The following is an 18,024-nucleotide window of genomic DNA, read 5'->3' as shown; positions in this document are numbered from 1 at the left end:
TCAAGCCCTGGGTGGGAAGATCCCCTAGAGGAGGGCATGGCAACCCACTCCAGTATTCTTGCCTGGAGAATCCCCATGGACAGAGGAGCCTGGTGGGCCACAGTCCATGGAGTCGCAGAGTTGGATATGACTGAGCACCTAACACTTTCACTTTCATAGCTGATTTACAATGTTGTGTTAGTTTCAGGTGTACAGCAAAGTGAACCAGTTATACATACACATATATCCACTCTTTTTTGATTCTTTTCCCATGTAAGTCATTAAGAGTATTATGTAGAGTTCCCTGTGCTATACAGTAGGTCCTTATTATTATCTGTTTTACATATAGTGTGTATATGTCAATCCCAGTTTCCCAGTTTATCTCCCTTCCTTCCCCATTCATTTCTAGTTCTCGTTTTCCATTAGAAATTAATCCAGTTCTCTACATGTTAGTTCATATTTGTAAAGGGCCTCTTGGAGTTTTTTGCACTTAACCTTAGCAAAAGCAAAGAGAGTGGGCCTGTTTTTGTAACCCCTGCGTGGTCACCTCAAGCCTCTGCTTCTTCTCTAACTGTAGGTTTTAGCAGAGGCAGTATGCTTGGATGATGCAGTTAATCTAGTTTGTTCATCATCAATAAAGGAAGAGAAAAAGATGCCTTTTCCTGCACAGCCATCTCTTCTGACTCTTCTGTCAGGTTTTAACTGTGTGGGATTATTCTGTTTGTCTTTGTAGTCCTCACCCCAACCTGTCTTTGCAGATGTGCAGCCAGCCAGCAGTCAGCCAGCTTCTGAGCAACATCCGCTCACAGTGCATATCCCACACTGCATTAGTACTCCAGGGGTCCCTCACACAGCCAAGGTATGAGCAACCAATGTGTGCTTGCTGTTTGCAGCGAGAGGGCCTCTCCTTCCGTGGACACAGACTGCCCAGCCATGTTGCACCACATTGCCTAGCTCACTTCCTCGTCTGTGAAATGAACGGTTGACGAGATGGTCTCTGAGGTCCCTTTGTTTCTCTAAGATACTATGAAAATAAAACATTTCATGTGCTTTATTGCAATAGATTGTGTTGTTGAAATGTGTTGACATTGGGGTAAGAAATTACTCACTTAGTTTAAAAGCAGCTGCTTGAAAGCAGTACAGATACTTGGAAAAAAAAATACAGAGCCTCACTTTCCATGTGTCATACAATCAATTTCTGTTATCCAGCAATAAAGAATGGTGGTGGAATAGGTAATATAGGGATCACCCACAATGTCCTACATTATTAATTTTTGTTTGGAGGATCCCATAAAGTTTCAAGTTTAATAAAAGAGCATTTCTGTATTTCATTTCTCTTATGAAAAATATCTGAAGGAAAATTGGCACAGTTGCAGTATTTATTCATTCTGGATCACCTTGTCTTATTTTCTGTATCATAACCACTTTTGAAATGTGTCAGAAAAAAGAAAAAAAGATACATATGTACTAAAAACACTATCCCCATGGTTAGAGTTAATAAGAGCTTAAAGAAGTCTTCAGCTTGCTAATCTCCCCCCTCCCTGTATTGGATGAGGCATAAAAGAGACATAACAGTACTTTGGTTTTTCTAGTGCTTTATTCTTAAAGGGCCATATGGAGAGAAAGATGCATTCTTTGCAACTTTCTGTAACTCCTCACTGAAGAGCCCACAACGTGATTGTTCTAACAGTGAAAAGGGTGATCTTTTGCCTCAACTATTGACTATCTATCGTGTGGCCTATTTGGGAGATCTGAAGCTTGACCTGTGATTGTCAGCCGCATGGCATTTTGTGTGTCCTGTAGTTACTGAGTGATGAGTTGATTCATCAGAGCCCTTGACTTTCTGGATCCGCAGGTCCCTGCAGCAGCCGTCCTTCCTAGTGCCGTACATGTTGTGTAGGAACCTCCCGTATGGCTTCATCCAGGAGCTGGTGAGAACCACTCACCAGGATGAAGAAGTGTTCAAGCAGGTAGGTTTTGTGTATTCACTATTGAAACATTTGGCTTAGAAGCTTTTCTGCCAAGGTAGATTTCTAGAGACAGCATATATTGAAATCTTGGGTTCCAGAATTTGAACATACACACGTTATTTGCTCAGAGAGCGCTCCCCTGCCTTGAGATCAGATTGACAGCTGCATTGTTCAAATCATGTGTCCATTTCAGCTCATCAGTCAAGCATCAAAATATTTTAAACACAGTCTGTGCCAAGTACTTTAGGAGATTAGAAGAAATATAAGGTCCTGTTTCTGACTTCAAGCTTTTAAAACACTACCAAGAGATAGTATAAGACATGATGTGCGTAAGTAGTGTTAAAAATTAATTCTATGAATTTACAAAAAAGATTAATATTAAATCAGAGACCTAGCTGATTTAGCTGATTAGCTCAGCAGCCGTCCACATGTCACATAGAATGTCTTCTTGTTATTGGCCTGGAAATGATATCTCAGATCTTAGGGGTTACTTCATTCATTAAGTATCCATATGTTTTTTGGTATCCCACTGTGTAAAGTCAAGTGGAAATGAAGATATGCAATATTTAATAATAAAGCTTAATAATAGCTAGTAAACTTAGTCTCAAAGGTTTCTTCCCTGATGGCTTAGCTGGTAAAGAATCCTGTGATGCATGAGACCTGGGTTGGGACGATCCCTTGGAGAAGGAAACGGCTCACCCACTCCAGTATTCTGGCCTGGAGAATTCCATGGACACCATGAGGTCGCAGAGTCGGACATGACTGAGCAACTTTCACTTCACTTCACTTTAGTAAATTTAGTCTCAAAGGTTTTTTCCAAGGTGAAACTTTGGCATGAATGTTGATTACTGGCCTGTGGCCTGTGTTGTAAAGTAAGCACTTTGCCACAGCAATTGCACAGAGCTGTTTCCCTTGATGAAACGGTGTTTATGACTTTCTTACAATTTGCTGTTCGGTGATTTCTTTTTTTGCTTCTAGAAGGAATAAGAGAGACAATAGCTATAAATGATATGATTCTTTTTGGCCTTTTTTAATACCTAATATTATTTGTAACTATTCATCTTAAAGCCTTTGAATTCTCCGGAAGTATGTTTTCAAAATACTAGTAAAAGAAGAATCCAGCAGTGCAACTTCCAGTCTGTGTTGCGTGCTCCATACTTGGAATTTATCGCCTGCAGACACAACTTAGTGACTGAACAACATCTTAGATGATGGTCTTACTGACTTACAGGAATATTTCAGGCATTATAGTGAGATTTCCTCTTCTAGAAAGTTAAGAGAACTCTTGATGAAAATACATAGCTGTATTGGAAGGTTGAAGTGATACATTATGCTTTATGTGTAATATGCATAAATTAGAATACTTCTGCTTGAAAAGACATCATTTGAAGAATCCAGAGTAGCTTTAACTATAAAAGCCCAGGGATCAGCTAAAAGAGGTACCTTATACTATTTTATTCATAGAGAAACTTACATAGAAGCTATGAAATGACCTCTTTTTTTTTAGTTGAGGTGAAACTCACGTAATATAAAATCAACCACTAAAGTGCCCCATTCCGTGGCACTCAGTACCTTCTCAATGTTGTGCAGTCTCCGCACACCTGTTTATTTTTAACCACAGAATTCTGATCCCTTGTCTTATCTTCTCTGTCACCATTTGTTTTTCCTCAGGGATGCCTGCAGTGGAGTTGCTGACCTGAAAAACAGCATTTTAGCTTTTTGTCTTGAGATTGTGGTAGATCTGAATTATTAAATCTTTGGATTGAAATTTCATTCTGCCTTTAATGTTTGAGATGTTCACAGATAAACAGAAATAAACAGCTAGAATTTAGAGTTGGTGATGAACACTTGGAGCATTTTTTATCAGTGCTGGGAGGTATTTATTTGAAAATAGAATTACTTAAAATGGTTAAGTTACACAGACAGTCTGTTTGATATTTGAAAAAATATCATGTTTAGTAATATTTTGACTGCTAGTTGTAAATTGTGCCCAAGTTTTACTTAATAGCATTCCTGGGGAAAAAGACTTTTCTAGGTGATCAATAGTGAAATTTATTTTTGGTAATTCTAGAACTACTGTTTGTTTTTTTCCTTTATTTCTTTGGCATTTCCCACCCCTCCACCTCAGCGTTAGGTCTCCACTTTTAGCTCACTTACGAAAGCACATTACTTCTACCCTGATTGTTTGAGTTGTAAGAACTAGAGTGATCTATCTTCAAGAGATGTGTTGCTATCTCAAGACACTTTCTAACACAGGGCACCTTTTTTTTAATACTGTGCTCCTTAAATGACACAGGTGTTCCAGACAACAGGATGAAATTAGAAGGAAAGAGAATTTTTCAAGTTTTTCTAGTTGCTTTTTAGCAACTCCTGTTTTTGGTTCCTTGATATTCAGACTGTCAGCTGTTATTTACAACATTATCAGCTTAATGTTATTAATTGTGAATCCCAGTCAGCTCGCTGCATGTGCTGCTCAGTGAGTGTACTGTGAAAGTTAAAGATGGGCTGTGCTGAGCAGATTCTGCAGGGTGTCCCTGTGCCCTCGTATTAATGATGAACTTAAACATTCAGATTTCACTGCCCTTAGTTCCGACACCAGGTTACTGTATCAGTTACACCTTTTATGGAATTAAGGCATTCTAATACAGTTTTCTTTTTTAATTTCAACATTTACCAACCATGTTTTTGTTCTACATAATTAAAGTTGAGATAACAGCCATTGTTGGTCTGTTTTTCTTGTTCTCTTCATAATAAACAAGGAAAGATGGAAAGAATTAAATGTAGATATGGGGATAGCAACAAAAAAATTCTTAAAATGTTGACAGAGTTGAGAAAATGCTGGAACATTGAGTCCAGTTTCTTTATAGGCTGTAGATGCTTGGTAATTGGAAACATACGCATTGCTGAGATGTGCAGCGTTTAGTTGATTGGAGCAGGGAGCCCTGCAGAGTCCTAGAGCAAACTCCAAAATTGTGAGTTTCTGTTAAATCCCAGGGAGTCTTGTCAGAGGTTTAGGGTTCACCAAAACCTGTTTCTTCTGGAGGATTTCAGCCTTGCGAAAAGACAAAACAACACCCTGTGGCTGGATTCTAGGCTCCTTTCTATTGAAAACAGCCTTTCTTTGGGGAAGCTGTACAAATGCCTGGACTTGCAGATTGGGCACTTTATTTGACATGCATTTTCTTAAACTTACATTTATGATTTTTTTTTGTCTTGTAGATCTTTATCCCCATTTTACAAGGCCTGGCTCTTGCTGCCAAAGAGTGCTCCCTGGATAGTGACTACTTTAAATACCCCCTCATGGTAAAGCTTTGTTCTTTTTTCTATAACCTATTCAGTTGATGTTTTTCTTCCAGATGATTTTAACGTCCACTTCTCTTCCAGGTCCTCGTCCACTTCTCTTCCAGGTCCTCGATCAGCCTTGTTTTCAAATGTAAAATGTGAAAGCGTTGTATTGGCCATGCATAGTGTTTGTTGAGCAGTGAGATGCGTCTGTAAAGACAGTTAGCAGCATGGTACCTATTGCACCATCAGAGTCCTAGACAGGAGTCAGTGATGGAGGCATTTGAATGTGCTTCACCTTAATCATTGGTGATAACCTTCTGATTGTCCTAGCAATGAGCATAATGTATTTGGGATGAAATTTTGTTAATTAGGGGGAAAAATAAAGGAACTAAGACAAATGCAACTAAAAAGAGTTAAACTAAGAAAAGAAATATAATTTTTTTATGTAGTGACTTTGTACAGAAAATCACTGAGTGATTTCTCTTGTTCATCTTCCCTATTTTCTGAGGCTGTGCACTTCCTTTCAGACTTTACTTGAAAAACCCAGATCTTCTCAGCTCCTGCAGACACTTAGAGCAAGCGTAAATTGTGGACAGAACTTTCGGCTGGATTTTCACCAAGGGTCTCCACTGTCATGAAAACATTACCACCAGAAAGAAAATAAGAGGCTTTTTTCTTCTCTGAATTTACTTCTTTAAAATTTTGTGAGAAAAGTACTTTGAAGCCTTACTGAATAATTTTCATTCTAAAAGTATGAAGGAAAAATATCAAAACATTAAATCAGTTAACTCTGGGAATAAATACAACTTTATGTAAATTAAGGCCTTGTTTAAATTAATGTGTTTCGCTGCTTCTGTTCCTTTTACTCATTCTACTGACTTGATTCCATCTTGCCGTTAATCCTTTGCTTCCTGAGGGCCCCCACTATGCCAGCCAGGGGACACAGGAGCCCATGAGACAAGGCGCCTTTCCACACAGTGCTCAGTTTAGTCGCTCAGTCGTGTCCGACTCTGCGACCTTGTGGACTGCAGAACACCAGGCTTCCCTGTCCATCATCAGCTCCCAGAGCTTGCTCAAACTCATGTCCATCGAGTCAGTGATGCCATCCTACCATCTTATCCTCTATTGTCCCCTTCTCCTGCTTTCGGTCTTTCCCAGCATCAGGGTCTTTTCCAGTGAGTCAGTGCTTCACATCAGGTGGGCAAAGTATTGGAGTTTCAGCTTCAGCATCAGTCCTTCCAGTGAATGTTCAGGACTGATTTCCTTTAAGATTGACTGTTTTGATCTCCTTGCAGTCCAAGGGACTCTCAAGAGAGTCTTCTCTAGCACCACATTTCAAAAGTGCTCATAATCTACTGCAAAAATCAGGACCCCAGCAACACAATCAGATATTACACCAAGGTCAATGTGAACACAAAAATGTATTTATCTATTTCAGAAAATCAAAACTGACCTAAGAGGCTTAACATTAACACAACGCTGCAGAAGTAGAAAGTGAGGCAGGAAGTCGTGGTCTGAAAAATAATTTTGAATGAATTTATGTCAGCATTCTTCCCACTGCACATGTTACTCAGGTTCCCCAAGAAATTCTATGAATCCTCATACATTGTTCTGTCTGTGGCACATAAAAGGAAGTAGAATAATCTGATGATTTGAGTTTAGTGATGAAATCTTTCAGTTCACATGAATTATGACTGTGTTATGTAAATATTCCCTCCTGGAATTGTTGGCTTTTCTGTTGTGGTTTGAATTAGCTTAATGTTTCAGTAAGGAGCTTTTAGTGTCAGATATCAACAAAATGTTCTGGGTTGAAAGACAAAAGCCTCCATTATGACAGACAATAGTTTTATTTTGTGCCATTATTGGTACTTGTGCAGCAGGAGAGAAAGGGCAGTAATCAGAGTCAGGAAGAGGAAAACCCTTGGAGCTAGGATCAGAAAGAATCACGGTCATTATCCTATATAGGTCAGTGGATCCCAGCTTTGCTGTACCTTGGAATCACCTGGGTATCTTTTTAAAAATACCTCTACCTGACACTCAAGCATTGTGATTTAGTTCTTTGGAGGTGTAGTGAGGGTATGGCCTGGCATTGGCCTTTCAGAGGTTTCCCAGGTGATCCTAACAGTGCAGCTGAAGTTGGGAACCTGGCTCCGGGCAAGGCGAACATTTCTTTCTCAGAGATGTGTCCATGCCTGCATGCATTGACTCAGAAGCTTCCAGCGGTTGGTTTAACAGCGTTCATAAAAACGTCCAAATCACAGAGGGAATTAAGATTCACTGTTAAAATGGTTTTAGTATGACTGTGGCATAGTAAGCTGCGTTTATGTGCCTAAAAACTATTTTTCCTGATTCTCTAACATGAGAATGATCGGGTTCCCAGAGGAAAATGTTGAGGTTCTCAAAAAACCAGGGATCTTGAAATCAAAGAATACTTTCAACTATATTGTGGATGTGGTAACTTACTAAATTTTAATTGTTTATAACCCTGTTTAATACTGGCAGGACTAGCCATCTAGTGTTATGACACATATCTTTTTGATGTAGAAAGATGTTAAATAAAAAAACCATTTAAGAATATACTAATTTATCTCTATGTGTATATGTTAAAAATATGTCTGGAAAGCTGGTAGCCAAAATAAGAGGTTATCTCTGAGGGTAAAGTTCATGAGTGATTTTTAGTTTCATTTTTTAACTTCGTTTATCTGAAGTTTTTTTTTTTTTTTTTTTTAACAACAAGCATGTATTTATGCATCAGAAGAGCACTGAAGGTATAGTACTTTGTTGGGAATGCATACATATTTATAGCAGCATTAAAGCTATGTCTCGATACACACGGCAGTCAGTTTAGGATGAAATACACTTAAATGACCTTTTCTGATCTTGTCTCTAGGCTTTAGGTGAGCTCTGTGAAACCAAGTTTGGAAAGACACACCCTGTGTGCAATTTGGTAAGTGCCACCCCGATGGGCTTGCATGTTTTCAGTGAACACATAGCACAGAGGAGAGTCCTTAAGTAATGGTATCTGAAAAATCTCTCTTGAGAGATTTTTTGTGAGATGTGGGTATGAGTCATCCATGCGGGTGACTCTCAACTGCTACATTGTTGTCCCACCCATTATTTCCCGGGGTGACATTATTTACTTTCTTTTGTGATTTTTTAGGGGGTAAGTATTGTGTAGCTAGAATAACACATCCTATTAGAAACATTTCCTTGAGTCCTTTGAACAATGGCTCATTTGAATGATATCAAAGTATATCTTGAAACACAGGAATGAGAAGGATATCTGGTAGGGACTTCTCTGGAGGTCCAGTGGTTAAGAATCCTCCTGTCAATGCAGGGATGCAGGTTCAACCCCTGGTTGGGGAACTAGGATCCCCATGCCCTGGGGTCAAAACAAACAAAAGAAATGGCATCTTGTAAAGATGTAGAGGGTTTTCCTCCATCTGAAATGAGAAAAAATGAATTGGGATCCTAACATATCTGTGACCCTTGTGTTTTTGGAGGTCACATGCCAGCCATTTTGCCGGTGGCTAAGAACCACTGAACAGGCTGGCTGCTTGAAACTCCCTTTGTCTCTAGTTTACCTCCCTTGCTGATTCACTGGCCTCTTCTGTTTTCCTCCCACTGGCCTCTTCTGTTTTCCTCCCAAAGGTTGCTTCTTTGCCGTTGTGGTTGCCTAAGTCTTTAAGCCCTGGCTCTGGGCGGGAGCTGCAGAGACTCTCGTACTTGGGGGCTTTCTTCAGCTTCTCCGTCTTTGCAGAAGATGATGTAAGTGTAGCAGCCTCTTGCACCTTGCTGCTCTTATGTTCAGATTCCTTCCCAAATGTACATCATATGTGGATTGGATTTCTGCTTTCTCTTTGCAGGCGAAGGTGGTGGAAAAATATTTCTCAGGGCCCGCTATTACCCTGGAAAACACTCGAGTGGTGAGCCAGTCGCTGCAGCATTACTTGGAGCTGGGAAGGGTAGGTGTTCAGAAAATGAATCCAAAAGATGAATATGTTTTCAGTTCCGGAAGTTAAAAGCAGCACAGTTAGAGGGTAATTGCAGTGTAATTCAGGTAATTTGTTCCTATCCTGGAAAGGAAATAGCAGAGACTATTTTATTAAAGCTGCAACTGCTTCCCTCCTCCACTCCACATTCTGCTTTCATGCCGATCCTCCGGACACAGTAGAATGTGGACTTTGCTCATGTTCTTGTAGTCAAGTTCTTTACAATGAGTGGACGTGGGCAAGGAGAAAAGTGGGAAGGAGTTTAGCTTTCCTCGAAGTCAGAAAGGAACTGTTTTTTAAACAAAGTTTTCGTTTTTTTTCCTTTCCTTATAAAATGAATTTCAGCAAGAGCTTTTCAAGATCCTTCATAGTATCTTGTTAAATGGTGAAACCCGTGAGGCCGCTCTTAGTTACATGGCAGCTGTCGTCAATGCCAATATGAAGAAAGCACAGATGCAGGTAAGATTCCTTAAGACTGCTTTTATTTATTGGTTAAATTCATTCATCTAACTCATTCAGTTCCCACCCAGCCTTGTTCTAGGAAATGGAGATACAGAGAGACAAGCTTCCTGCTTTCATGGAGCTTATGTTCTATAGGGTCAGTGAATAGACATGTAAATATATAATTTCAGACTGTTGTGGAATCTATGAAGCCAATAAAGGAAGCTAGAAGACTTGAAAGTATCTGTCGGGGCACCAGAAGGAAGGCACGGGAGTGTCCAAGGAGGAGACATTTGATTAAATACTTGGCTGAGAAAGAAGAGCCATCGAGGACTTCTTCCCTGACATCTTAGTGGTTAAGACTCCATGCTTGCATTACAGGGGGTGCAGGTTCAAACCCTATCCCTGGTTGGGGAACTGAGAGCCCATATGCTGGAAGTAGTGGCCAAAAGATGAAATTAATTTTTTAAAAATCCTGCATGCAGATTAAGTTTTAAAAATAGAAAGAGCTGGCCATCCACAAGGCTGAGGAAAGAGCTTTCGAGATTTGGGTGATGCATGAAGGTAGGAATGAATCAACTTTAGAATGAGCTCCCACTTTCAGGCTTTTGTGACCGAAGGATAGTGAATAGGAAAGAAGCTAGGGAGTCATGGGCTGGAGGGGCGGGCCACCGTACCAAGGAGGATCTTTGGGAAGGAAGCCGTCAAGGCTGCTGCCTGGAGAGTGGGCTGACGTAGGACAGGGTACAGGAGCCAGTCCCAGGAGACCCAGTGTAAGGACACAGTTCCTGATGAGGGACTGGTGACTGAGACCACTTCACCAGAGTGGAGAAGTTAAAAGGACATCCTTGCTGTTTTATTCATGAGCAACCTGACATTTCTACTCAGAAGGAAAAACAGAGAGGAGCGTGGACCTGGCATTAGACCACCTTGATTTCCAGCTGGGGCTCCATCATCAGCCCGCAGTGGGACAGTGGTCCTCTGTGCCCCTATTCCCTCATTGCCAAGGGAGGATAGTAACAGTACTGACTCATGGACTTAGTGTATATGAAGCTGTTAGAATTGCACCCAGTGTATCATGAACACTCCACGGATGTTAACTATCATTATTAGAAGTGCTGTATTCATGAAGCAGGATTGCACTAACACTGTCAGCCCGAGAAGCTGTTTGTCTAGTGGTCATAGTAAAACTAGCTCTGATGCTTTTGAGAAGAATAAAGAAGAGAAAGGAGACAACATTTATTGTGTTTCTCTTTACTGATTTTGAGGATCTTGGGTAAATCATATAAATTTTCTGACCCTTCGTTTCTTCCCCTAAAATGTGAATAATATATCACTCAGTTCTGAGGGCTGTTGTGGAGATTCAGTGGAGGACACCCCTTCACATACAGCTGTGCTGTGTGGTTAGTCACTCAGTCATGTCCAGCTCTTGTGACCTCATAGACTCTAGCCTGCCAGGCTCCTCTGTCCGTGGGATTAACACTCAACAAATCGCACCTACCAGCAGAGCTCTGTGACAACATGGGTGTCCCCTCACTGACTTCAGGATGAAAATCTGCTCTTGTTTCTTATAAAATTGTGCCAGAATTCCTGTTCACGTCGTGACTGTTCGGTACTTTCTGTTTCACAGACAGACGATAGGTTGGTGTCAACGGACGGATTCATGCTGAATTTCCTTTGGGTACTGCAGCAACTTAGTACAAAGATCAAGTTAGAGACAGTCGACCCCACGTACATTTTCCACCCAAGGTGTCGGATCACGCTTCCCAACGACGAGACCAGAGTGAATGCAACGATGGAAGACGTGAATGACTGGCTGGCTGAACTTTGTGAGTGATGTGTTCACTGTTAGGTCATGGAAACATCACCCTTCTGTTTTCTTTTAGTTTAAAAAAAAACGTAGAATAGATTACACATCCAAGGATCCATTTGGACTCAGCAGCATTCCACAGTTTGAGTCTGACACCTGCTAGAGCGTCCCTGTCTGTCACCTCCCAACTCCCTGCAACCGCTAACTCCCTCTTGCCATTGCTCCTGTTCTCCATTCTTAGGGTCAGTTTTCATTGACTCCTGTCCCCCTAAAACTGCTGTTACAGGATTATCAGGCAGAGAACTTTAATATCTGAATAGCAACTCTGCTATTCCATACAAGTTACATACAAGGAGACTGAGGTTCCAGAAGGTGCCCAGCTCACCTAGGCTGTCAGTCAGCAAATTGCAGCCGCTGCTCAAGTGTTCCGAGCTGAGCTTTGGGCTCTCCTTACTGTAGCACACTCCCTGATCTGAGCTCTTCCTTCCAGGTGTTTAGTTCGGCTGCAGTTTCTCATACCTGTCACTAGTAAAGAGAGCATGCTCACTCTTTAGGGAAACAGAAATTTAGAAAACAGAAAAGTAGAAATGCGAGAGAAATGGGTAGCATATTTTATGTTGCCAGATACTGGGTTTGAAAGTGATTCCTGAGTAGAGGGAAAAAATCTGCCTAAATAAGTCCAACACTGACTTATTTACGTGATTTAGTACCGTTTTGAGGTTTAACAATGATGTGTTTTTTTAATTTTATATATTTTTTAATTGAAGGATAATTGCTTTACAGAATTTGGTTGTTTTCTGTCAAACATCAGCAAGAGTCAGCCATAGGTATACATATGACCCCTCCCTCTTGAACCTCCCTCCCATAACAGTGATGTTTGAATAATAGAAATGTTTATATAAAAAACACCAGGAAGACACATCACAAAAGATCATTAGTGTCCATCTGTGTAAACATTTAATCAAATGGAGCAGAGTACAGGACCATTAAATGCAGCTCACAGGAAATCTGTTTCTCTTAAAATAATACTGTCTAATTTTTAAGTGTCCTGAAACTTCTTGAAAATTCAAGGGTAATTTTGTCCTCTTAATTGCACTCTTCGCTAATACAGTCATATGATAGATATTATTGCTGGGATTTTGTGCTTTTTCCTAGATGGAGATCAGCCTCCATTTTCTGAGCCGAAATTCCCTACGGAATGCTTCTTTCTCACCCTGCACGCCCACCACCTCTCAATTCTGCCCAGCTGCCGTCGCTACATCCGCAGACTGCGGGCCATCCGGGAGCTCAATAGGTATGTGTGTGATGCCATGTCCTGAGGCTGCCTGAGTCACCACTCGTTCTCACAAGCACGCAGTTCCTTGTGGCCAGCAGACTTGAATGTGAGGGGCGTGTATGTTACAGTACACCATCTGTCTCTGCTACCACATCCATGGTCCTTGGTTGGCCAGAGTTCTTTACAAGTTAAGTGACCCAGACAGATTTCTTAGAGTTCCCAACCCTTGGAATGTGGTTGAGACTTCTGTGAACTTTTTCTAATGGGCACCTTATTATCAGAAGACACTTTAAAGGATCTCTTCAGTCCTAGACATACCCTTCTTTCCCAGGACTGTGAAACAGTAATTCTGGTTTCCCTTAATGAACAAGATCATTTACTCATACCAACATTGTAATTCACTTTTTTGTTGCATGTTGTCCTGTGGCATAAGAAGTCCAAAATGGCCAGATAGTAGCCTCAATTTCCCTTTCATTAACACCATTGTTATTTTTCTTAATCTGAGCATTTCTCTCCATGGATCAACACCTGCGAACAAACCAAAGCCATAGGAACAGGAGGCAGACATTTTTTTGAACAGATCATCTGTAATAATAATGGAGCAGCCACTTCCAACGTTTGTTTAGTCCAGGAGTGCTGTAGTAGTATCTGTATCTGCCTTGAGTTAAAGTAGAATTAATCACTTACTAATTCTGGTCATTACTGGTAGCTTTCTAAAGTGTTTTTTCCCGACACATAATCATGCTGTCTGTACATGATGACTGCTGATGTCATGCTACACGTGGGCTTTCTGTAGTTGCAGCTAGTAGAGTCTACTCTGTTGTCACGTGTAGGCTTCTCCTTGCAGCGGCTTTTCTTGTGGAGCACAGGCTCTAGGCTCACAGGCTTCAGCGGTTGCAGCACATGGGCTCAGTAATTGCAGCTCCTGGACTCTAGAGCACAGGCTCAGTAATTGTGGCTCATGGGCTTAGTTGCTCCGAGGCATGTGGAATCTTCCAGGCTTCTTGGACCAGGGATCAAACCATGTCCCCTGCATTGACAGGTGGATTCTCATCCACTGTACCACCAGGGAAGTCCTTTCTTTTCTTTTTCCTGCCTCACTGCCCTGGCTACAGTTTCTACTACAGCCTTGAGTAGAAATATTGATAGCTTTCTTGAAATTGTTTATTCAAGTTAATGGGGGAAGTTTTTTGGACATCTTCTGTTACCAGATTCAAGAAATTCCCTTTTATTTTGTGGCTTTCTAAAAGTTTTTTGTTCTTAACTGGAGTTGATTTTTATTAAATGCATTTTCCATCTCTGTGAGGAGGTCAGATTTTTTTCCCCCTTTATTTTATTCATGTGGTTTAATTATATCAGTTGGTTTTCTGATATCAAACCAATCTTACATTCTTGGGAAAAAACTCAACTCTGTGTTACTGCTTTTATATTTCATTGGATATTCAGTTGCTAATATTCTGTTTAGGGGTTTTGAGCCTATATTCAAAAAGAAGATTGACCTATGACTTTATTTCTTACTAAGAATTAAGTGAAGTCTCTCAGTCATGTCCAGCTCTTTGCAACCCCATGGACTGTAGCCCACCAGGCTCCTCTGTCCTTGGAATTCTCTAGGCAAGAATACTGGAGTGGGTTGCCATTTCCTTCTCCAGGGGATCTTCCCGACCCAGGGATCGAACCTGGGTCTCTTATACCGCAGGCAGACTCTTTACCATCTGAACCACCAGGGAAGCCCAAAAGTGAGTCCTTCTCAATTTTTTTTTTATCAACCTTATGCTTGCCATGTAGAATGAATTCTGAAATATTCCCTCTTTTTGTATTTTTTGAGGTGTTTATTGTATAATAATTATTTTTTTCTTTAACGTTTGGAAGCATTGATGAAGCTATCTGGGCTTAGAGCTTTCTTTGTGGGAAGTCTTCTAAGTTAGGTATTTTATTGTTAATAGATATAAGACTGTATAGATTTTCATGTCATCTTGCGTCAGTTTTCCCGTGGTATCTAAAAGTTTCAAAACGCTTAGGCATTAAGTTGTTCATAGTATCTTGACATGTGGATTATATAAAGATAGCTTTTTTTTAAGTTTCAGATTCCTGGACTATTTGTTCCTTTATCTCTTGTTATTGATTTCTAGCTGATTTCCTCTGTGTACTTTGTACTTTATTGATATCTACTTTATAGCCAACATTTAAATTAGCAAGAGTTCCATAGAAGAAAAGAACTTGCAGGAATTCCCTGGCAATTCAGTGGTCAGGATGACTCACTCTCACTGCCAAGGGCCCGGGTTCAATCCCTGGTCTGGTCAGCGAACTAAGATTCCACAGTCAAGATAATAAAAGTAAAAAGAAGAAAACTCACTTTCTGTGTCATTTGTTGCAGTGTTTTACATATATCAATTGAGTCATTTGTTTATGTTTTGTTCAAATTTTCCGTATGTCTGCTGCTTTTATCAGCTTATAATATCAGTTATTGAGAGACTTATAAAAATTTCAAACTGTGTTATGTCTGTTCCTTCATCCTGGAATGGATGGTATCCTGTGGTCCCACTTCCCACCATTCTCACCGACTCGGGAGGATACATTTTCAGTGACCCTATCTGCCACCTGCACTCCCAGCTTACAGGGAGAGTGAGTGCCTTTCAGATGTTGGTGTTTCCCTTACCTGTGTATTTTTCAGTGCTGTGATACAAGAAGTGTCTTCCAGGACATGGTTAGGGCATGTGTGTGTTTTGAGAGGGCGGTTTTCTGAGCTAGTCATATATAGTAAATCTACTTTGATATTCCCATCTTCTTATATTTTTAACTCCTTCCTCTGAATTATCTCAAGGAATTCTTGACAACTTCATTTAGCAGAGGTCACTGTGAATTCTAGGTTTTAGACAACCAGCTGGGCGCACAGAGCCTGTCCTGGTTACCCAGAATAAGACTGAATCCAGAGCCTCTGGGAGTTGTATTCATGTCGATGAATTTATCCCCACATAGGAGTTTGTTAGCATGATACTCTATTGCTGATCAAGGATCTTCAGAACTATTCCCCACTAACTGCTGAATTTCTGTTTCTGCATATGTAGTAGTAGAATAATAGTGTCCTAAAGATTTTCACTGGGCTTCCCAGGTGGTGCTAGTGGCAAAGAATTTGCCTGCCAATGCAGGAGATGAAGACACGGATTTGATCCCTGGGTCATAAAGATCCTCTGCAGTAGGAAACGTAAACCTACTCTGGTAGTCTTGTCTGAAAATCCCATGGACAGAGGAGCCTGTTGGGCTATAGTCCATCGGGTCACGAAGAGTCAGACATGACTGTGTGACTGAGCACACAAAGGTGTTGACATCCTGTTCCCCCAGAACCTGAGACTGTGTCACCTTGCATGGTAAAGGAGACTTTTCAGATGTGATTGAATGTGAGATCTTGAGACAGGGAGATTTTCCTGGATTATCTGGGTGGACCCATTATATCACAAGGGTCCTTTTAAGACGGAGGCAAGGGGGGATCAGAGTGAGAAAGGAGATGTGATGACAGAAGCAGACATAAGAGCGGTGTGGGTCCACAAGCCAAAGAATGCGCACCCCCTCTGGAGGCTGGAAAGAGCAAGGAAGCACTCGCCCCTAGGGCCCCCAGAAGTAATGTATGTCTGCTGACCCACTGGAGATTTCTGGCCTCTGGAATCCTAAGGCTATACTTGTGTTGTCTCAAGCCAGTAAGTTTGTGATAATTTGTTAGAGCAGCAGCAGGAAGCTAATATAACATATTAGCAAGTCTGCTTTTTTTTTTCTTCTAACATAACTGTAATTGGCTCTTAAGGACAGTGATCTCATTCCAGCTGTGGTGGAAGCAATGAAGTATGGTGGGTTGGGACCTTAGGGAAACTGGCATCATCCTGCAGTGTGACCACCTCAGCTACAGTCACCACAGGAGCTGCCGCTGCTCTCAAACACGGCTCAGGGGACTTAGGTGGGGGTGGGTGCTTGGAGTCTCCAGAACCCCTCCGCTTGAATTCTTGGAATCCCGGCCTTCCCTCTGATGTTCAGATAAGAGATCCAGTGAGGTTATGGATGCAGTCTGTGTTCTAATCTGGTGCTCTGTATGGACCAGACTCTGCTTCTTTATGGTCATCCTGGAAACGCCCTGACTCACTAGCTTTTCCTTGAGGTGAGATCTTAAAACCTGGAACCTATAGTTTCCTCGTGTGAATGCTCCAGTGTCTTCACACATAGCCACTCCATCTCTTCATTCCCAGAAATCAGTAGCGATTGTTCATGCAGCTGTTTTTCCACCGAGAATCTTGGGCTTCCAGTGTTATGTCCTCAAATGCTCACTGAATCTTTACCACTTTGAAAGCAGCCCAGTTGAAGAACTGGTAATCCCAGCGCCTGTTTTCCTTGAGGGTCTGTTATCTGTAACCTCGTCCTGCCAACAGTCATACAGGTTATTATGTTAGCTTCTTTTTGTTGCTCTGGCAGATTATCATGACCTTCATGTGTTAAAATAACAAATAACCCTCTTTCTTAGGGTTTTGGGGATCAGAAGTCCTAAAACTGAGGTTGCATTCCTTCTGAGGCTTTAGGGAAGAATCTCTCTTTTGTTTTTGCCTTGTCTAGCTGCTGGAGACCCCTTGGCCCACAGCCCCTTCCTCCATTTTCACAGGCCACAGGAGCCTCTTCAGCCTGCTCCCTCTCCAGCCTCTACTTCACTGGTCACCTCTCCTCTTCTCCCTCTTCTCTGACTCCCTCTCCTTCTCTTCACTCAGACCCTTTGTCGACATGGGACCTGCCCAGACAATCCAAGATAAGCTCCTCATCTCGAAGTCCAAACCCTTAATCATATTTGCAGGGTTCCTTCTGCCATGTAAGGCAACATATTCGCAGGTCCTTGGGATTGAGCTGTGACATCTTGGTCATGGTGGTTGGGAAGCTGGGGGGCAGGGGCACTAGCACGTTACTCTGTCTGCCGTTGTCATGTTCCAGCTGTAGACAAAGGAATCCGCTTTAGCTGAGGTTAGCAGAAAGAGGGTTATTAAAGGCTGTTACCTGGTGTATTGAAGGAGGCCTGGAAAAGAGGACTCCCAGAGCTCTCCTTTGAACCGGGCCTGCCAGGAAGCTGCTTCAAACTTTAGACTCTGCCAGCATTTCAGCTAAAACCCTTCTACACTGTGCTTCCAGAAGACCCATGTGGCTGTCACTTCACTGTGTGTACTTCCACCTCCAATGAGGGCTCACCTCTTGGTAGGAGCTAGGACATGTGCAGAAGTACTGGCCACAAGGGAGTCTGGGAAATAA

General features: G+C 41.6%; 1 protein-coding gene across 1 annotated transcript in view; it reads left to right on the top strand.

Moving 5' to 3' along the window:
- Positions 1 to 18,024, top strand: part of UBE4B (ubiquitination factor E4B) — a 121,823-nt gene that overhangs the window by 74,235 nt on the left and 29,564 nt on the right. Inside the window, exons 10-18 of the mRNA XM_052653490.1 lie at positions 738 to 838; positions 1,835 to 1,949; positions 5,169 to 5,252; positions 8,125 to 8,181; positions 8,886 to 9,002; positions 9,101 to 9,199; positions 9,572 to 9,685; positions 11,298 to 11,496; positions 12,633 to 12,771. Of these exons, the coding sequence (XP_052509450.1) occupies positions 738 to 838; positions 1,835 to 1,949; positions 5,169 to 5,252; positions 8,125 to 8,181; positions 8,886 to 9,002; positions 9,101 to 9,199; positions 9,572 to 9,685; positions 11,298 to 11,496; positions 12,633 to 12,771 (1,025 nt within the window). The remainder of the gene's footprint in view (positions 1 to 737; positions 839 to 1,834; positions 1,950 to 5,168; positions 5,253 to 8,124; positions 8,182 to 8,885; positions 9,003 to 9,100; positions 9,200 to 9,571; positions 9,686 to 11,297; positions 11,497 to 12,632; positions 12,772 to 18,024) is intronic.

The sequence above is a fragment of the Budorcas taxicolor genome, chromosome 16, assembly GCF_023091745.1.
Source record: "Budorcas taxicolor isolate Tak-1 chromosome 16, Takin1.1, whole genome shotgun sequence".
Classification (NCBI taxonomy): Eukaryota; Metazoa; Chordata; class Mammalia; order Artiodactyla; family Bovidae; genus Budorcas; species Budorcas taxicolor.
This window is presented reverse-complemented; position numbering and strand designations above follow the sequence as displayed.